This window comes from Diplotaxodon limnothrissa, linkage group LG1 (genome assembly GCF_057381915.1).
Source record: "Diplotaxodon limnothrissa isolate DT_005_m linkage group LG1, D_limnothrissa_male_GT1.1, whole genome shotgun sequence".
NCBI classification, from domain to species: domain Eukaryota; kingdom Metazoa; phylum Chordata; class Actinopteri; order Cichliformes; family Cichlidae; genus Diplotaxodon; species Diplotaxodon limnothrissa.
Window position 1 is genome coordinate 18,749,753 of NC_140596.1, and position 21,791 is coordinate 18,771,543.

The 21,791-nt window shown below is 40.2% G+C and overlaps 1 protein-coding gene across 1 annotated transcript; it reads right to left on the reverse strand.

Moving 5' to 3' along the window:
• Window positions 1-864: 864 nt before the first annotated feature.
• fes (FES proto-oncogene, tyrosine kinase) lies at window positions 865-19,865 on the reverse strand. Its single transcript, XM_085354387.1, has 18 exons — window positions 19,593-19,865; window positions 18,447-18,620; window positions 15,866-15,962; window positions 15,493-15,676; window positions 13,443-13,580; window positions 13,231-13,350; window positions 12,944-13,066; window positions 10,815-11,010; window positions 10,213-10,287; window positions 9,177-9,386; window positions 8,755-8,877; window positions 8,346-8,399; window positions 7,593-7,711; window positions 5,418-5,512; window positions 5,144-5,267; window positions 1,438-1,595; window positions 1,179-1,301; window positions 865-1,007 (listed from the first exon to the last, which is right to left on the reverse strand). The coding sequence occupies exons 1-18, from the start codon at window positions 19,815-19,817 to the stop codon at window positions 865-867; spliced, it is 2,481 nt and encodes an 826-aa protein (XP_085210513.1). The 5' UTR covers window positions 19,818-19,865.
• Window positions 19,866-21,791: the final 1,926 nt, after the last annotated feature.

Consider the following 21,791-nt stretch of genomic DNA (forward strand, 5'->3'; position numbering starts at 1 on the left):
ACCGGGACCAAGTTAATAAATCATGCCCTGCTACAACTGTCAGAAGATTGTTTCAGCACATAATAGCGTGACAAATGTCTCTGAACCTTTTACCTAGCAAAAATACGATTGTATGTCTAATTGAAATTAAAGCCTTTAATTTGCAAATACTGAAAACTATAAATACTAAATCTTTGCTTTGTTTTTTTTAACTGAAAATATTTGTAAATTCTGTGATCAAGTACACAAAAAAAATGGCAAAGGAGTAATTTAACTGCATGAATCACCAAGCAGCTTTGAATCCTAATGAACCACCAGTAAGCTCTGGGAAAATGTTTAACTATTATGTCAGTGAGAACAATACACCTTATTCATTTTCCTTACATTAACTGTGCTGTTGTTTTTTTCCACCTGAGAATTTCAAACAGTACAGAGCTGAAGGGGTTAAATCTAGGTACACTGCTGGAAACCAAGACTATTCCAGCCGAAACAGTAACAGCTGGGTATTAAACTTGTGTTTTTGTCTATATTAGAACTTCTGGGATCCTGATTTTTAGAAAATCAAGTGTTTGCAAGCTCGTTACATGTCTTTAAAAGGAGATAAGTTGTAAATGAGTTGCTGACACTCTTCTGGAAACAAAGGAAGAAATGAAAGTGCTGCCCCCACCTGGCAAGCTTCTGCTCTACAAGGCCACACATCAGCACTTCTTAGCTCATTTTCAGCAGTAAGTCTAAAAAGAAATGCTACACAACTTATCAAGTTTTAATTAGACCTTTTATTTTTACTTTTAATATTCATATTAAATCTCAACCTATTTTTTAGAAAGAACAAGTACAACCTAACAAAAAAATAATGTTAAAACACGTCCAACTTACAAGAGTGTATTATATAATTTTGCTGTATATGGCATTGAGATCGATCCGGAGTTTCTTAAAAGATGGTCTGTTTCTGGGATCATACTGCCAACAGCTGTTCATAATCCTGGAGATTTCAATGGGGCAGCCGTGCGGAGCAGGCATACGGTACCCTGAAGGACATCACAGAGAAGCATAACAGGGAGAGAGATGGTCAGATGGCAGTAAACGTGCTTTCTGATACACGTGAGACTCAGAAAATGTATCAGTGTCAAAATCAATCACAATGACAGCAGGAATTCTCCTGAATGTCACGTGAACACGAACACTTCAGAAGTCTTCACCTTTCTCCACCTCTTCACGTGTCTGTTGATTGGTCATGCTGGTGTAGGGGGTCATTCCCATGGAGAAGGTCTCCCACAGTAAGATGCCAAAGCTCCAGACGTCACTCTCTGTGGTATAACGACCTGAAAGCAACAGCAGGGGGCAGTGTAAGCAAAGGCATAGGCGCAGCTCTTTGTGAGTATTTAACTGGCTGTTGGCAGTAGAAACAGGAGAAATGTGTCTGGTTGTGGTATTATGGCAGAGGCACTAATGATGCACCATAGTTCAGGGCTTCAGGAGCTGTCCATTTGACAGGGATCTGTCTGAGACCGCCTTCTGCAGAGTAGACTCCGTCATCTTCCTGACGGGACATCCCGAAGTCACTTATCTTCACCACGTTGCCTTCTGCGACCAGGCAGTTTCTAGCTGCAAGGTCCCTTAAAAAGCACAAGACAGGAAATGTAAGAGGGATGGAGGCTGGGGAAAAGTGGAAACAAATGAAACATAAAAAAAATCATGCTCTGTATGAAAAAACAGAACAGATGGCACTTAAAAGAGAGGTGTTCCTATCATATCTCTGTGTTGCGTGCGAGTGCCATTTGACATGCAGTGTTACAAGCTGAGCAGCTACCAGCAGCCTGTCTGATCCGTCCCTGCTGGGCAAACCATACAAGTGCTGCTGTAATGAGCCGGATGTCACAACCTCCTCCTCTCCTCTAGTGCCCCTACAGCCAGCCACCGAGGCCACGTTCAATTTGTAGACATCCCCAAAATACTACAACAATTCTGAATGCAGTATATCGTTTACTTAAATATATATACATGCATACGTATTGCTGAATTAAAGGAAATGGTCGAGTTTTCAGAACGTGTTTGTAGATGGTCTCGTCTTTTAATGCAAGCTTTGTTTGCAGGCTACTCACAAAAACCCAACGTTTGATCTTAAGCAACTCCTACACAGCTCTGTGGTCTTTGGAGGATGCGTAGTTACAATCAGGGCTGTGAGCTGGTTTTTCTCCTCAGTCATTAAAAATGTTTAGAACGGTCTCATCACACCCAGTTCGATATTTTTGCATCAGGTCCTTAGATCTATTGCTCCCATTAAGGTGAAGGCTATCTCTGGAAGGAAAAAGTCTCCCTGGAGAAACTCCACACTAGTGAAAAATGAAAAAAGAGAGTGTAGGAAAGCTGAGCGCAGATGGAGAAAAACAAACCTCCAGGTTCATTGTGACATCTATAAAGAGAAACTTCACAATTATAATTTACAACTGAGGAGTGCAAGGAGGTCCTACTTCTTTGACATCATCACTAAAAACAGCCATAATGCTCGGGTCTTATTTTCTACAGTTGACAGGCTAACAAACCCTCCTGTGCCAGTGGCAGCTGAACTTCATTCGACCATGGCCTGCAATGACTTTGCCAAATTCTTCACAGAAAAAATCCAAAAGATTAGACAAGCAATTGGTACATCAACAGCAGATCCAGGATATGTACTGTGTCCACCGAAAAACTGTTTAAACACCATCAAACAGTTTCACCCTATTAACAGCAAAGAGCTGGAGGAGATCTTAGGTCAACTGAACTCCTCCTCCTGCTGTTTAGATGTCCTGCCAACAAGTTTTTTCAAAAGGGTCTCAAAGACTTTGGAGTCAGACCTGTTACAGATCGTCAACTTTTCTTTAATATCAGGTGTGTTTCCAGAATCACTAAAAACTGCTGTAATAAAACCTATACTGAAAAAGGACAATCTTGACAAGACACAAATGAAAAACTACAGGCCGATCTCAAATCTCCCACTTAAGTAAGATCATTGAAAAAGCAGTTTCTCAACAGCTCGATTACTTCTTAAAACAGAATAACTGCTATGATGCCTTCCAGTCAGGTTTTAGACAGAACCACAGCACTGAAACCGCTCTGACCAAAGTGTTTAATGACATATGTCTGAATACAGACAGTGGAAAAATGTCAGTCCTAGTTTTACTGGATCTCAGTGCAGCATTTGATACAGTTGACCACAACATATTACTCAAACGACTGGAGAACTGGACAGGTCTTTCAGGAACTGTACTAAACTGGTTCAAAACATACTTAGAAAACAGGAAATACTTTGTATCAATAGGTAACTTCACATCTGAGCAGACAAGTATCACATGTGGAGTTCCCCAAGGTTCGATCTTGGGACCCCTTCTGTTTAACATTTACATGCTCCCACTGGCACAGATTATAAGGCTCTTGGTAAATGCATCGAGGAAATTAATGACTGGTTGTGCCACAATTTTCTCCAGCTAAACAAAAACAAAACTGAGGTAATAGTCTTTGGCGCCAAAGAAAAACGATTACAGGTCACCAGAGAACTTCAATCTATACACCTAAAAACCACAAACCAGGCGAGAAATTTGGGTGTAGTGATGGATGCAGACCTAAACTTAGAAAAACACATTAAGACAATAACAAAGTCAGCTTACTATCACCTCAAGAATATTTCAAGGATAAAAGATCTGATGTCTCAACAGGACCTGGAAAAACTAGTCCATGCATTCATTTTTAGTAGGCTTGATTACTGTAACAGCATCTTTACAGGTCTACCTAAAAAAAAAAATCAGTCAGACAACTACAGCTCATTCAGAACTCTGCTGCTCGAGTCCTCACTAAGACCAAAAAAGTGGACCACATCAGTCCAGCTCTGAGGTCTTTACACTGGCTGCCTGTCTGTCAGAGGATAGACTTTAAAGTTCTGATGCTGGTCTATAAAGCTCTGAATGGTTTAGGACCAAAATACATCAATGACCTCCTGACCCAGTATGAACCTTCCAGATCCCTCAGGTCATCTGGATCCGGTCTTTTATCAGTTCCCAGAGTCAGAACCAGACACGGAGAAGCTGCATTCAGCTTTCATGCTCCTCATATCTGGAACAAACTCCCAGAAAGCCTCAGATCAGCTGAAACACTCAGTTTATTTAAATCCAGGTTGAAGACTCACTTATTCTCAGCTGCATTTGAATAAAGCACCAAATCCACACTTTTAAGCTTAAATTTCAAAACTTACATTTAACTACTGATTTTATCTACTGTTCTGATTTTATCTGTTTTGATTTTATATACTGTTTTGTTTGTTTGTTTGTTTATTAGTTTGTTTGTTTGCTTGTTTTAATCAATTTTAAATCGTGCTTTTTATTTGTTTTTGTTTCTAATGTCTCTGTAAAGCACTTTGAATCACCTTGTTGTTGAATTGTGCTATACAAATAAACTTGCCTTGCCAAATATATAAATCTTATTACCAGTATAAAGGGGTTTAGGAGGCTCTCCTTTAAGGTCCTAAGCAGGAGCCTTAGGCCATCAAGGACTATGGCATTTAAGAAATAATGTAAAGCAGATTTTTCCTGCCATGAATCATGTCTGTAGTTCTCTGTCTTTATTAAGCCTTTCTGTTTTGGTACTTTTCAGCCACAGTATTTGTTTTTATTGTAAAGTGATTTTATTTTTATTTGGAAACTTGTATTTGCTTAAATATCTTTCTGTGCACATCTCTCTAGAGATTACAGTGTGACACCTTATATGATGCTGAGCTGAAGCTTTACTTAAGGCAAGCATTTTACTGCTACTCAACATATGGGGAACTGCTACAGATAAGTGCAGTTAACAGTTAGGTGAAGTGAAAGCTTGGGAAGGTAAGTGATGCTTCGTAAAGTGTACAGTAAAAGCCTGAAAATCCACCTGCATGTACATGAGCGACGCACCACTTTAGTTGTTGCTGAAAGTACACTGCACTGTATTCAAATGAACGTTTAATATGTAGTAATTATCAAACCGAACACAGAGGTAAACATTATGTATTCCGGCATGTTAACAATGAGGAAAGATTAAGCTGACTGCAACTGTGAAGGAAATGAATAGTGAGCATTGCAGAATCTGATTTGCTGAAGTCACAGATTTGCACGTGGCTGATGAAAAGATTAGATAAAAGCGGCGTGATCGTCTGACCAACCTGTGAATGCACTTTTTGCTCTCCAGGTACTCCATGCCAGATGCGACATTTTCAGTCATTTTGACCAGCATCTTCGGTATCAGACTGTGACCCTCAGTGCGCAAAAAGGAGAGAAAATCACCACCTTGAAAAGTGTAAAGACACACACACATACGGAGAGCGAGAACGATGATGGAGGAACAAAGTGGGTGGTGAAAATGGTTCAATAAATCTTTGAAGGCATCGAGTTGACAAGTTGAAAGACATAAAGACTGTCTAACAGGATCACATTTACCTTGAATGAGCTCCATGATAATGTAGATGGGCTGTTTCTGCGTGCACACCCCAATAAGCTTCACAATGTTAGGGTGATCATATTGCTTCAGGATCCTAGACAACACACAAGACAGGTGTGTGCGTGTGTAACCCGCTGTTAAGTTTACTTGTCTGATGTCTACTGTACAGTTACTTTCAGTTCTGTGCACTATGCGCTAAATTTATAGAAAGTATTATGATGTTGTTGATCTACAGCTGTTTCATGACAGGGTGGTAGCCTCCTCTGGCGAGAGGGGCTATGAGCTCACGTAGCCTGTAGCTTGTGTGAGCCTGCTGTGACCATTTCACTCGTGATAGCCTTCAAATCACTATCATTTATCCTCCTGCTACTGAGCAGACTTTCTTTTCCGGTCTTCAACACGGACCACTGAGAAGAGCGAGTATTGATATGATTAAGTATTTCAATCAAACAACTCATAGATACTTTTCATATAGAGCTCTATGTACATACATCTTTTTTTAAGTCTGCTGGCCAGCTTCTACAATTTTATTTCGAGGACTATTTACAGACATTCTCTTACTTTGATGTTGAGAACATCATAGTTTGTTTTTTATGGACTGAGACCGAGCGCAGTAACTGTAAGGACATTTGCACGTGTCCCAAGGTTAAGCAGAAACGAGTTGTAACAAAAAATAAGTGGAAGTGTTGTAACTAATGCAAGAATTTTTTTTTCTTTCCGTTTCAATTCTGATCATCAGTTAAAGTGGACCGAAATTTAGATTTCCCCAAACGCGCTCAATGGGAAGTTTTGGTTATTGTTGGAGTGAGTGCAGTTTCCTTTAAATTCTAAATGCATGGCGGATGTGAGAAAGGTGATGATGGTGTTTTGATGCTGTTAAGAACATACACGCTTCAGTCCACTAAAAGGTATGAGATATTGGACACAGATGCTAGTTGATAAATGTAAATCCACGTATCTATACACCAGCACTGATTTCTCTTCACAATAAACTAACAATCATTTATTTAAGCCTGTAAACTTATGGGCAGAATATTATAACATTATCAACAAAAAGGAACATTTAAAGACTAATGTTCATCTAAACAAAATAAAAAATATATATATACACCAATTTTTTTTAAGCAGTGAAGAGTTTTGACAGTTGCATTTGTAAGCAACTGTAAGGTTTTGCATTTGTAAGGTTTATATATGTTTGCACTGTTCTTTATTAAGCTGTGATGGTCCTCACAGCTTAATAAAACAGAAAAATGGCAGAGCTGTGAAAATGTTTTCACAGGAAGCCTTGAACTTCTGTGAAAAACCAAGTACATCCCATGATTCAGTAGCTTGTAGAAACCTTTAGCAGAAAGGTGGTTTCTACAAGCTTGGCCTAATTGTTGTCTGGAGGATGCTATCAGCCTCTCAGATCATTGTGGAGGAATGCTTGGCCACTCAGTTCTGCACCATTGCATCAGTTCACTGAGGTTTGTGGGCATTTGTTCATGCACAGTTGTCTTAAGATCCCACCACAGCATCTCATTGTGGTTGAGGTCTGGACTTTAACTGGGTCACTGCAAAATATTGATTATTTTTCTTTTCAGCCATTCTGTTGTAAATTTGCTGCTGTGTTTGGGATCATTGACCTGTTGCACGACCCAATTTTGGGATGTGTTGGACAGATGGCCTCACACTTGAAAAGACTGCAAGTAGCCCAGTCCCTGTTGGTGTAAACCAAGCACAAATCATCAGCCCTCCACCACCGCCCCTGACAGTTGATATGAGGTGTTGGTGCTGATATGCTGTGATTGGCTTTTTTCAAATGTGGCACTTTGCAGCCGCTTTAGGTCTCAGAAGCGTTGTGGTTTGTTCAGATGTCACTTGAACATACATAATCAAATCTTGATTGAGTAATCCAGTAAGTTGATTTGATTATCAACCCGGCTGCTTACTTACAATTGTAATTCTGACCCCATGCAGCAGTGAGGGTGTACTTCTGCATGGGGATTTGTTCACAACACAGTAAATCTGTTTGCACGGTAAGATTTGGGCCTGCTTCTTCTCGGCAAAAATTCGCTCTGACTTAAATAAGGTGTTCAGGACATTAAAACAGGTCACTGTGATGTGATTTACTGTAATGGAAACGTGTGTGTGTGTGTGTGTGTGTGTGTGTGTGTGTGTGTGTGTGTACTGACCTGGCTTCCATCAGGAACTTACTCTTGTGCTCTGGGGCCAGGTTCTCTTTACAAGACTTCACAGCTACAGGAGAGTTATCGGTGCGTAAACGGCCGCTGTACACCTCTCCAAAGTTACCCTGTGCAGTGCCATCACGAACACGATCAGTACTAATCTAATTCTGTCTTCTTACTGAGCAAAGAGCATTTCTAACTAAACCTCAAACCATTTAAAATACGGTACTATTAATTTCGATCATGAACTAAGCCACACGTACACTATTATTGAATTTAACTGGTCATTGTTTCAACCAATTTACCACACGGAGCTGAAATTGTCAGGGAAGTTAAATCTAGCAGATATGGTTAGTTCCTGTACCGGCAACACAATTTCAGGATTTTGTCTCCACAACAAAATTTGAACCAAAGCAATCAGTCTAACGTGCATCACAATTTAAGTGCAGACTTTTAGATTTCATTTTCAAAGCTACAGAGCAACAACACTGTACCAGCTGCTAAGGAATTCGTCCCATTTTTATACAAACATGTGTACATCACATTTAAAACTTAATAAAATGTTCACATGAGGAAGTTAGCATCATCACCACCACCATCATCGGCATTTTAGTCTAAAACTAAATATTTTACTTGATGAACTGCATACACTTAAACACGTAAATGACTTTGCTAAGCAAAATATTGGCCACAAATAAAACTCAGAATACATTTTACTTTACTTGCATGATTCTGTTAGTAAAAGTCAAGTGTACGCACCCGTCCAATGAGAGGTCCCAAGATAATATCATCATGTTCCAGGACCCACTTGTCCTAAAAGGGTTAAAAATGAAGCAAGAGAAACACACAGTGATTTTAATAGTTTTAAACTAGTAAAGTGTTTAAGGGAAAAGCCACCAGAGGACAGGTTTATGAGTACATATGTGAAAAAACAGGAGTAAAATAGTGTTGGAGTCCTGTGCTACACAGCCTTAGAGCAACAGAACCCATAGTTTACACAGAAAAACATGTGGTGTGTCCTATTGTTGGCACATAACATGAGAGCATGTCTTGGACAAATTTAAAGTTGTACTAAAGATTATAACAAGTCTGCAGTAAGCAGATACAAGCTATTCTAATCTAAAGACAAACATATGTGTGTGGTGTGTGTCTGTGTGTGTCACTTTACCTTTACTACCGCTTTCTTTAGCACAACTTCACACCTCTTGGTAATATGCTGTCGAGAGTTCAGCAAATGATGGATCAGGTGAGGGATGCTGGGAAAGCCTTCTCCATCCAGACGGTACATATTCTACTGGCACACATGGAGAAGCAGAGGTTTACAGAGGCGTACTGAAGATGGCATTACCGAATTTAAAAAACAAAAGACTCATTATCCAAAAAAAAAATGTTTAAAAAGCTTAGTTTACAATAACAAGTTTTATTTTCTCACATTTACTTTTTAGGCCACATATTACAACAGTAACAGAAAGAATTGCTCTTTTTTTGCATATTGAAAAAGTGGAGAAAAAAACATTAATAAGGAAGTGAATGATGCAAGAACGTGCAATGTATAAATAGTGTCTTCAAAAACACTTTAGATTCACTTACTTCTGTGTTCTGGATGAGAAAATGTTTACAGGAGCCTTCCCATTGCACAGAAAGCACGTAACCCTGCTTCTCTTGACTCTTCCTCACTAAGAAGTCGCCATCGTTCTTCAGCAGCTGCTGGACCTCCAGTCTGGGAATGGCACCGTGGTACCAGTCCTGCTGCCCCAGAGGACGATCCACTTCTTTCACCAGACTGAGGACTGGAGGCACCTGGAGGCAGGAAAAGAGAAAAGCAGGGTCTTTAAAAGCAGACATGAATAATGAAACAATAAGAATGGGAAGGGATAGATTTTGGGTGAATCTGCAGAGATTAAATGGAGGCACATCAAAGAAGAGTCTGTAAAACTTTAAAGTATAACCACACCGCTTTCATGCCCCCGGGGAACCACAGGGCCGGTAGATAGAAGGAGAAGTAGTTCATACAAAAATAGCAAATAGTTCAGATTCACAGTACAGCACAATATGGGTATTAAAATATTACTCACCTGATATGATCTTTTGGAGCATGCACACAATTTTATATATATCCGTTTCCAGCTGATTTAACATTAAATCAATAAAAAGTGAGAAAGGGTGTTTTTTTTTACTGTGTCAAAAGTTACTGTGCAGCTGTGTTACGGGTTCTCTGAGTGCTTCTGTCTGTCAGGAATGATTAAACGATTAAATGTACACTGGCTGCCTGAAAAGTGAGCTTGGTTTGAGGTCAAGAAGAATTTTGAAAGAAGAAACTTGACGGTCAAAATCCCAAAGCGCGGTCAAGAGCACGAGACCCCAAAGACAGATTGTGTGCCTGAACAAGCTCAACCACTCAGAGGATGTACTCTGGGATGCTGCCATTTCCTCCAGAACATGATAAATTGTTTTGTGGTTAAAAAAAAAAAAGAAGTTCAAGAGTGATGAGGGGGAAGAAAACTTCCACTCGAACATCCTTCCTTAGAAAGAAACTAGCATGTACCATAAAGGTTGCTACAATTGCAACTTCTCTATCGGTCACTGTAATTATTGTGCGTTAATTGCAATTTAATTACTAACTTACCTCAAATTTGGGTTTAAAGAGGTTGCTGAGATTGTTCAAGATCCCTTCCACGAGGACCCTGGGTGGAGTGTGGTCCTGACAGAAAAAAAAAAAAGACCCAGAGCTTGTTACACATGTCACAAAAAACCTATCAAGGTCTACTGTCGGCATTAGAATTGTCATGTCTCACTTTGCTCGTGTGCTTTTCAGGTTAAGCACTAACTGCAAGACAACATCAGGCTGCTCCGGCTCTATTAAATTATTTAGGATGATTGATCTGTGAGAGTGTAACAAAGGATTGGGTGCACAGCACAAGTTTGTAGCGTTTGGCCTGAAGATAGATAAACTGGAGTTTCTTTCCATGCTAGCAACTTTATGCAAAAGCCTGGAGGAAAATACTAGAGTGACACTTTCTGAGTGTTAAGTACAATCCATGCCTAAAGGATAACTGTCTGTGACTTACAGAAAGACTAACTGCTTTTATGCTTTATAATTCAGCATGTTGTTTTCAGAGTTTACATGCAACACACAGCTTATTTTGTACAGCTGGCCCAGTGACAGGACCAGTAATTAGGAGCTAATCAAAGACAAAGGAGGGAAAGCTGCTGTCAGGGAGAACATACGTTGCTCGTGCTGGATGAAAGTGAAACAGTATCTGTGTCCAGATTCAGAGCAGAGGGAGGTTCTCTGGAGCCCAGCTTGTCCAGTTTCTCTTTCAGAAGAAGCCTCTGAACCTCCAGTTTGGCTCTCTGGCCCTGAGTCAGGGCGACCTGCTGCCGGCACTCTTCCATCGCATGTCTCTTGCTGAACTGGTAGACCCTGGACAAAGCAAAGTGCAGCATCACAACACAAGTGACAGAAATAAACAGAAGCGCACAGAAATCAATAAAACGCCTGCTTGTGCAGGTTTGCAGTTCTTCATATTGATTCATATCCTTAACATGCTGATAATGAGCCTGTAAGACTTATAAAACCCCAACAGTGAACAAACAAACAGAATTGTTTCACCTCATTATCTATCTGAGGATTTTTTATCTTTTGAGGTATTTGTACAAACCCATCTCAAATAAAGCTGAAATACTGCGCAAAAATGTAATAAAACCAGGATGGAAATCTCATAAACCCATATTATATTCACAATGGAATATAAAGGACATAACAAATGTTTAAACTCAGAACATGTACCATTGTAAAAAAAAAAAAAAACATTATTTAGACAATGATGCCAGACACATCTCAAAAATGTGGGACAGGGCCATGTTTACCACTTTGCAGCATCCCCCCTTCTTTAACAGCAGCATGAAAATATGCAGCGTCTTCACTGAGACATCATCCAGATCATATGCTGCTCTAGAAACTGAAATGTTTCCTATGTTGTAATGTGACTAAAATACGGGTTTATGAGATTTGCAAATCATTGCATTCTGATTTTATTTACATTTTATACAGCGTCTCAACTTTTTTCAGAATAGGTTTTGTACTTAATCACTTTTTTGTACTTAATGTACTTAATCAACCTCCGTATGCACTCGGTCTTCCCTGTTAAGTACCTCCAAGTGCAGCACACACTACAAACACCACAATCAGAATTACATTATTTCTCCTCTGAGGCACTGAGAGCTGAGTAATTGACAAGAAACTGTTCATCATCTATTTGTGTATGGGACATTGATTAAGCATGTGTATGGCTAATTACCACAGAGGATGTTTATATGAGCGCAGGTGCAGCGGAGAATCTAATCATGCTTGGTTGACCCGGAGATCACATTGTTTTTGTTGTTTGTTTTTTCCCTGGTGACACCCAACACGCCGTCATATCATCACACAGCCTTTAATGACAACATAAAATTCTATGTGCTTTGTTCCCTTTAATTGGCCATTAAATGAGAGAATGGGCTGGACATTGAAGCTCATCAGAAACAAGTTGCCCCAGGTCGTCATCATCACAGAAATGTAGATTAAGCCTAATCCCAGAAAAGAAAAAAGCATTTAGGATCTCCACTGACAGAAAGTTTATGGTCTATGGCTTAATTCAAGAACAAGCGAGCCCAGATGTTTGGGTTTTAAACTGTAGGAATTTTTACTAACCAGGTGTTTATAAACAAAATGATTAATGCACACATGAAGATGATTGATCAGCTGTGCTTACGCTCATTAGACCCAAAGAAAGTTTCACTCAAGAAAACATTTGCAAAGACCTCAAAATGCTGGAGATCCGACCCTCTGAACTACTCAGGCTGACATCTGAGGTCAGGTTAGGTCACCTTAATTCAGTTTTTCACTGTTGACTTGCAAAATGTTTCTTCACCATACAAAGCAAAGGTCAGCTTCACCTCACCACCTGCACCATATGTGCTCCCAGCTGCCTTTGATAATGCAGACTCTGTTGCATATACACACATTGTTTCCACTTGTCCTTCAAGAGCCTGTTAATGACTCGATCACTCCCCCGTCTGTATAGCTCTAACACCTTTAGACACCCTCATCAACCAAGACAAATGAGAGGGTTTGGGCTCCATAACATATTGCTGTATTATAATTCATAAGGCACTTATGGCCTGCTGAGACCACACTGGTTATTAGCCGTTGCACAGCCAACAGCACACTGAACTCCCCCGATGGGAAGGACTGCCCACTGAGGCAAACTTTAGTAATTTGTCTTCACAGCTACCACAGGACAGTGTATTTTTTCATTGTGAACCCCCCTTTCTAATCTCTGACAGCTCAGCATCAGCCTGGTTGGTCTGCTCACCTCTGGCCCTTTTTGACACCTTCCTGCTCTTCCCCTAACTCCAGCTCCAGCTGCTCAACTGAAGTCTGCTGAGAGCCCAGAGACCGAGCCAGGTCCAGGAGCTCCTCCTCTATCGTAGTCAGTCTGTGAGAAGAAGACAGAAATCCCAGGTGAAGAGGAAGCACTTCATATATAAAACAGAAAGGGAAGGTTAACGGGAGGTTAAAGGAACACGAGTTAGTCGTGTGGAGGAAGCTGTTGCAAGATTAACAAACGAAATCTGAATGTGATTGCACTGTTGTTCTCACTTGTGCTGGATCGTCTCGAGGGTGAGGTCATTCAGTTCAATCTCCTTAGTGCTTAGCTGCTCGGTGTCCTCCAGAAGGCTGTTGTCAAAATCGGCACAGGCAGGAATCTCCCCCACAGACCTTCAAACACACAGTCCACAGTATCATTTCTCTGAAGGGTTAGCTTCCGTGATTGCCATGTTGCTGAGCGGAAACGGTCCGCCTCTGCGTACCTGTTCTGATGGATGAAGCTCTCATACTCTCTGTGAGGATCGATGGCTGTTAGAGCTGATGCCATCTCTCTGTGGATCCGCACCACTTCATGATGGAGGAGAGTGCAGATGTCAAAATACTCCTGCAGGATCTCCTTTCTGGAAGGATGAAAACAGAATGACACAATGCAAAGCACAAATATCACATTGCGTTTTTTAATTTGCCAAAGCGTAACACAATTTCCAGTTTGACTGGATGCAAGTTGCCTCATATTAGTGATGTGAAAATGTCCTTTGAGAGATTTGTCTGCGGTTAAGTATCCCATCACGTCACTTTCTCTGTCATATTTATGTTGTTATTCCCTGTTTAGAATATAATAAAAGTGAGAGCAGTGCCCGTTTTTCAGCCTCTGCTGTTAGACAGAGACTGGATCTGTCAGCTCTGCCAAACATTTCCTGCCCAGAGCCCCCAAAGTCAGCCAATCCATTTTACCAGTTTGACTGCTTGTTTCTGTCTTTGACTTTTTATGATTTACCCTTTCAGACCCTTTAATTGTCTAAATTCCCAGAACTCTTCTCTCTGCTTTAAAACTCAGACGTTCATGCAGTGTTCAAAGCTGTCAAGCCTTTGTAGGTAATGTTTGCATAGAAAAGGCTTTTGTTCATAATGAAAACACAGGCAGCACTCTGCAAAACTCTTGAATCACCTCTCATTTTTTTACATTTTGCTGGGGAAAAAAGGAAATGTGTGTTTTGTTCTCTGTCAAGATGATCCCACGCTGCTTCAGTAATGATTCGGTCCGGGCTCTGGGGAGGCCGGTCCATGACTCATGGAGTTCCAGCGTGTGTGTTCTTCCATTCAGGCATGCTTTTACTGCAGTGTGAGATCAAATGAGGCCACTGCCAATCAGATGCTTTCCTGATGGTGATGCATAGTGGATGAAAATCTGACAGTGCCTTTCAGCGTTAATAATTTCATCAATTTTGACAAGATCTTCAACACCACTGGCCACTGAGTTTTTTTCCTATTTCTGTTCATCTACAGGAAATCGTTTTTAAGGCCTGACACGCCAGTCGACACCACAATGTATAAACTGGACGGGCAACCAACGCCCTCAGTTTCCATGCACGAATGCTATACCAAGGGGTTAAATGCACAGAAGTACCCATTAAATTTACAACTTACAGGCTACTGATGAGTCATTTCTATACATTTACTAATCTAAAAACTGGGCCACCTTTGCAAGCCACAAAAAAGGAGAGCTACTTTAAACCACAGTTATACACACACAGGCTACACACAGAAAAATGTACCATAATAATAAAACTGCAAAAAATATCTGTCTTGGTTTGCAGACACAAAGCGGCAGGGGGGTATTTTCTCCAGGTCCAGAAGTGGATTAATGACCTCAGCACATACTAGGACAGCTGGCGGTGAGCGCAGGACACACGGTGTCCACAGATTTAACTATGAAATTGAAATTAATTGCCTAAATTCCCAGAATTTAACATTGTCTGTGATGTGTAGACACAGCACTGGTTCATTCCTTGAGTTAGGTTTTGTAATGCTTGAAAAAGTCGCTGTTAAGCAGCCTAACAAACAAACAAAAATGGTCTGGCACAAAAACTAGACTGAAGTGAAAAAGCAGCCAATTTCTGAAGAAAAACATTGAATGACCTTTAGAAAGTCTGGAGAACTACTGCTCAAGACCGATTTAAAGCGTCTGGCTCCTCTGAAGCAAAATAGAAAGACGTGAGAGGTGACTCAAAACATTTGCACAGTACTGTAGTTACACATATGGTAATTAGAACATTTGTTCTGCTGCTGTAGATTGTGAGATATGCTTGTTGATGGCAGCAGTGGAGTGTTATCAAGATTTGAAATTAATTGGCAAACATTTGTGTCGTGCCACGATCAGATGTGTATCTGAGTGACGACGAGCAGAAATAAAACACCGAGATGATTCGCAGGGACGCACCAGTAAATATGAGCACTGTACAGAAATGCTTCTTGTCATTCTTAATGTGTCTGTTTTTCTTCCAAACATCCACGCAGCGAGTGTGATCTTACAGTATGAGCACCATCTCCTGCTGCAGAGTCTGCAGGGCGCTGAGCAGGGCCGGCTGGATCTGACTGTAATGGTGCTGATGGTAAACTTGAGCAGCTTGCACAGAGAGGACATACTCATTATGGACCTCGTAGAGTTTCAGTGAAGCCTTTATGTAACGCTCTTTGGCCTTATCTCGGTCTTTTTCTGCAGACACACACAGGCACACAAGCACAGTACAGAAAATGATCACAGAATATAGGTCATGATAGAAATACACATATCAGACTAAACACAGGAAAACAGAAAACAAACAAACAAAAAAAAAAACCAGACCGTGACATCAACATGAAACCGATTCTATTCAGAAACATAAGTGATACCAGAAATCCCCACCTTTGCTGGTCTCCTGGTACTTCCTCTTTGCCTGAGTTGCATCTTTCACTGCGTGCCTGTAGCTGCTCTTTAGCCTCTCCAGTTCTGTCTGTGTCACCTGAAGCAATCCATAAAAACAGCATTTTACATTTTGAACACAGTGATAAAAAGCTAATAACGTAGGCTTTGTGTTGGCATTTAAAAAACAGGCCATGAAAAGTTAAAACCACCTCATATATAGTTCGCCCAAAACTATTTGACCTGAAAGAAGAAAAACCCAATTTACTCAATTAAAAAAAACAGCAAAACCGAAAGGTCATGGCTCATTTTGGACCTTTTTGGACAGTGTGGACCAAATATATTTTTGCAAAAAAAAAAAAAAAAAAGAAAAAAAAAGAAATTTTTTAATAAGATAGTAGACAGCAGCAATAAAACAACCATTCAGTTGTACTGATGATACCGACTCTATTCTACAATTTCCCAAACGCAGCTCTTCCAAATCTGATGCAACAGGAAAGAAGCCAACAAATCCTGAACCAAGAAGGGACTGCAGGGAGGAAGAATTTAAAAGAAGCACACAGGCTTACAGACAACCCGTTTAAGGACTTTAAAATGCCAGTAACTAGCTTCCTTGTTTTAGTTCTCCGTTGGCTGAGTTCTACATCAATTATGATTTATTTATAACATCTTGTTTTTTTTCTATGACTCATCTAATTAGAGGGCATCAAGCTTGCTCCTCTAACCTGTCGACCAGTAGGCAGGAGTAGCGTAGCAGAGAGAAATAGCCCCGCTTTATTGTCAGCCTTATAGCGATGATAGCATCTAAAACACACCAAAGCAGGAAATGAATTTTTCACCTGTCAGGACCTGTAACTGCCAACAAAGCTGTGTGTTGTCACTGTAGTTATGGAAAGAACTTGTACATTACACAGATTTAACAGCAGCAGGTCTAAAAAACAGATTTTACTGAATGATTCATGGTTGGAGGTGTTATAGAGAGAGACGAAACTACAATCAACTGTTTTTCAGAGGAAAACCAGCTGAAACAGTTTGCTTTTAAAGTTTTCTGTTGCTTTACTTGAAACTAAGCACTCGCCTACATTTACCGATGTGCCTCGGTACCGTAACAGACACAAAACCAAGAATTTTTAAGCGGTTTAAAAAACAAAAATAAAACATCTTTTACAAACACATAACTTAAGGGCAGTGGGTGTGATGGGTGTCAAGTCGAGTTTCTTTAAGGTTGAAAAGCTGTCAGTACTATTTAGCACAGGAAGTGGACTGCTGTTGTGTTAGGTTTTGCTAGTAACATAAAACATGAGAAAAGCATAAGGTAACGATCTGACCTTTGTTGTGTGGCTGGCGACAAAAAAAATAAAACCAACACAAACCAACATCACAGATACAATCAAATTCACTGTCGCTGTTGTTTCAGTTGTGATATCAAATAATCTCTCGCTAGTGTAACTGCACAGTGATGTAAACGGTTCAAAGGCTGACCGGGCTTTTTCTGCACAGCAAAGTAGGAAAATTAAACTAAACAAACAACCAGACAGGCGTTCAAACTGCACTAAAATGAACACATCATTTGCCTGATGTAATTGGGTAATAAAACCCAGTGTGAGGCAGCTACCAGTATGAGATGGCATCAAAATGCATTTGCAGACACTCTTTCCAGTCTATTGAATCTCATATCATTTGACTGCTGTCTATTTATAAGCTGCCATCACAGCACTCATCTGCAAGTCAAGTTGACATATGAGGAAAAACGAGACAAACATTTCCAACTAGCAACGTCTGGTTTTGCATGAGTGCATGAAATGTGGGATATGTAAACATTCTGCTCTGACTGCTTTTTTGTTCTCGTAAAAAGTAATTTAGTGTGTTTGCTTTCAATTTAGATATGAGCACAGTGACAAAAAGAAGCAGGCAGCAATTATCTCAGTAAATTCCTGAAGACCCTGCCGTACGCTGTGCTGTTTCAAACGGCCGTGAGCGGCTGCAAAACAAATTTGTACCAGCTGAAGATATATCTTTGCATACTAGACAAAGTTTTTTTTTTTTTTTTTTAAAAAGCACGTACACACAAAGTGATATTTAATTTTAGAGACCAAAAAGCTATAGAACAGGCAAGTGTAGTCACTTACCTGCACCAAGATCATTTTCCACTGATAATAAACATTCATATAGTTCCGCCTTTATTTTTTTTTATTCAACTCGTGGGGATAAAAGTGTGCAAAACTGTGAACCAAAGGGACATTTAGAGAGCAACAGCTGTGAAAATGAACACAGAAATAAACCACCTTGTTTTTTTCCCCATCATTAGAGGTGTGACTGTACAAAAGTAGTTTAATCTGCCTCATGACAGGACTGAAAGTTTGTATAATGGTAAAGTAGCTAGATATTTTAGCTTGTGGTATATGTGTGTAGTTTATTGCTTAAGTCCCAACAAGTCATTGTTCGGGTTCAAGTCTTCAAAAGCTGAATATAGGCCAGTGTGAATGATATCTTTTGAAGTAATGGAAGTGTGCGTGCGTGAATGCGTGCGTGAATGTGTGTGTGTGTGTGTGTGTGTGCGCGCGTGCACGTGTTAATCACACACCTTGTTGAGCTCCTGCCTCAGCAGGTTCCACTGCTCTGCGTACGTTTTGCGGAGCTGCTGTTTGTCTCTGATGAGCAGCGTGAGTTTGCTGATTGGACCGTCCAGCAGATCTTCAGAGCGCTTTTTCATCAGCTGACTGAGAGACTCCGTCTGTGACACCAGCACTCCCCATGACTGACAGACAGAGGCAGAAGTCAGCGGTACACATCGTGGGGACATAAAGAGAAAACCGATAAATGGAACTCACTAAACAATCCGTGACTACCTGACATGTTGGTAACCAGCTTTTGGAGCCAGACTTGCTCGTTGGTTCCTTAGTTGGAACTGATTTTAAAAAATGCATGAAGTCATGTTGGACACAGATACAGCTCACTGGGTATTTCATACTACAGAGACTTGGGTTTGAATCCATCATGAGGCCGTTTACTTCCCCTGGTCTTTCTCCTAGCTCTCCTGTCTTCTCCACAGTGTTCTACCAAAATAAAGGCTACTAAACATATTCAGTATAAATAAGCAATGGTTATTGGTGTTAGCCACCAAATTATTATTTTAAAAAAACTTTGAGATGCAGAAATAAAACTAGTTTCAAGCGCATCAGCAGCACATTGCATTTCACGGTTGTAGGTTCTGTAAATGTTTTCACAATGTGTGCAGATGAGCCAAAGATGTGCTTACTCGATTTGATTTGAGAACACATTTAATTTGACAAAGTGTAGGTCAGCTTTCAATATTTTAAAGAAACTAAGCAAACCAAGCTTTTGTAGATTTAGTTGAGACATTGCCAAGTCATTCAGATATACTTTGTACTTATTTTAAACACTAATGGCAGTCACTGGAGTTACTTTTAGAGTATGTCATGTGAGGTTATTAGAGGCACAAAACAGTTTTAGATTCATGTGCCAACTTCTGTATTTTATTTCCTCAGCTTATATTACTGTTTTCTTTTACTTTGCTCATTGAACACTTGATTCATGAGTGTAGCAAACCCTTTTTTTTGGGAAAAACCTAAATGTGCATCAAATTAGAAGATTAATTTTAAATGCACTGAATGAATGAGTCTATTGCGCAGTGGCATTCTCCCACCTGAACGACAGGTGATGAGGTAAATCTAAAGCTTCAGGCGCAGTGCGATATGCAAGGCCTCACCTTGTTGAGCTGACTGATGTAGTCCAGTCCTGTGTTAGCCTGAGGTCGGTCCAGCTTCTCAGCCAGGCCAGTCATGTGGTGCAGCTGCACTGAAAATTCCCGTTCGCTCTTCGCTCGCTGCCCCATCCACTTCTTCATGACCTCCATCAAGAGAAGCTCTGAGTCCAGCAGTCGCAACACTGCGGCATGTGCCTGTGGACACCTCAGGTCCTCTCCAAAACCCATCTCTGGATAATTACGCTTTCCTCCTGCCAATGAATTGTTGTTAGCAGTAAATCCTACAGCACATTTGCATTCTCGTCAGAGACGCAGGAGCGGAGCAGCAATTCGTAGCAGCTGCTAATGACCAAGTGTATTCATTTCAATGTGACCATCGAGGAGTTTCACTTCCCTGTGAGCAACAGAGGTTTGTGTGAAGCGGCACTTCCTCATGTGTCTTTGAATGCGGTTACTGTCATTTTGCTTTCAATTTCTGAGGACCTTAAGAGGTGCAATGATCATTAAGCTTCAATTATTTCTAAATAATATCATCACTAAAGCACTTATATAATTATGTGTTTTTAAAAAATCTAATTAAATGCAAAAACCAAACAGTCGCGTAGAGGCTGAATGCAGCCTGAGAGAGACCACTGAGCTCGCACTGAGCTGTGTCTTATCTGCATGTTAAACTGGGACCACTGCTTATCTGTGGCTCAGTGCAGCAGAGCAACACCACTGCATATTGCTCAGTATGGTTTACAGATAATTCTGTACATCTATACACACTTCAGAAGTGCTTTTCACTTCTCTGCTTTTATCGTATTGCTTGAATTATTAATTACTATTCTAATAACACATTACAGAACAGAATGATTCCACTAATTACTACTTTAAAATAACTTCTTAACTACTAAAGTAGTAGTAGTAGTAGTAGTAGTATCCCCATGTTTTTAGTTTTCAAATACACATAAAATCGAAGTGCAATAGTCTCTGTTCCAGGTCAGACAGACATGGCATTTTATGTCTTGTGTTAAGAGCACCACTTTTTTTTTTTACCCTAGAGGGCCTTACTGACTTAAAATAAGTCCACTACTGAAAAAGTGAATTGAAAGACTTTTTTACAGGTCATAATGAAATTGTTACTAAGATAATCAGTACCAGGAGGTCTAGTACTATTATTTATTTATATTATGCTTCCAAAGAGTCCGATTTTCCTATAGTTTGGTCTTAAACACAATTTCTCCAGCCTTTCTAAAGGCCTTTTAAAGTTTTTCTTTGGACACCGGTTGCTCTTTCACTCATTTTCAGTACAGTCCTGTTATTTTTTTGTTAATGTGTTTTGTTAGGCTGCTTTATACCGACCTACTCATCGTGCAGGTATTTAAAAAGAAACCTGACTCAAGTGGTGAATCGATGTTGTGTTTAAAGATAAGAGACAGCTTAGCAAAGAACCAATTTTAAACATAACTCTTTCGCGCATAGTGGTCACTACAGTGGACAGCTATTCAAAGGCTGTATTCTTGTATTTGTGTCAGTGTTGATATATTTGCACGTAAACCACTACATTTGACACTGACGTGTCACTCCATACACATAAGTTGTCTGCTTAAGTGGACATGTACATGTACTTCTCAACGAGAAGTACATGTTTAAAGAAATGAAGTTCAACAATCTTTTTTTCATGCCTAAAGATAAATAAAAAATACTTAAGAAAAACTCCTGATTGCGGTTGTCATAATTCATGCATGAAAGGGTTAAGCAATTTATAACTAGCACCTTGACAAGAAACACATCACTCTGTTCCCATTTAGCTGAATTTACAGGAAATAGTAAAGATGAACGGGGTTCCCCACAAGTTCTTTAAGAACTGCCTGCAGGTGCTCAGGACACTGTCGAAGTGGATGAAAACAGCTTGGAGGAAACAACCGGTCCCATCAGAAGGATAATAAATTGTCGGCGTGTTCATTCCCAAGAACAGAGCCTTCAGACCATCAGTTAGTTCAGCATTGCCTTGCTGAACGTAAAGAGGAAGGTTTTTTTCCTCCATCCTGACAAGGAGACTGACTTCATCATGGTGAGTGGATATGTTGATACAAGCTGCCAGAATGTGGGAATCCCAGGCTCTCCTATGGCCACTAAGCACTACTCTCTGATTTGGAACCAGATCCAGCATGAAGCGAAGAGCGACTTGCATCTGGTGCAGTTAGATCTCACCACCAA

Bases quoted from the DNA above. Each gene is read 5' to 3' on its own strand.
- fes (XM_085354387.1), bottom strand. From the start codon at position 19,817: ATGGGTTTTGGAGAGGACCTGAGGTGTCCACAGGCACATGCCGCAGTG. The intron at 10,288-10,814 runs GTATGTTCTCCC...TTTTTCTGTCAG, and splicing joins TTTCATCCAGCACGAGCAAC to GACCACACTCCACCCAGGGT. The intron at 1,008-1,178 runs GTGAAGACTTCT...GATGTCCTTCAG, and splicing joins ACGTGAAGAGGTGGAGAAAG to GGTACCGTATGCCTGCTCCG.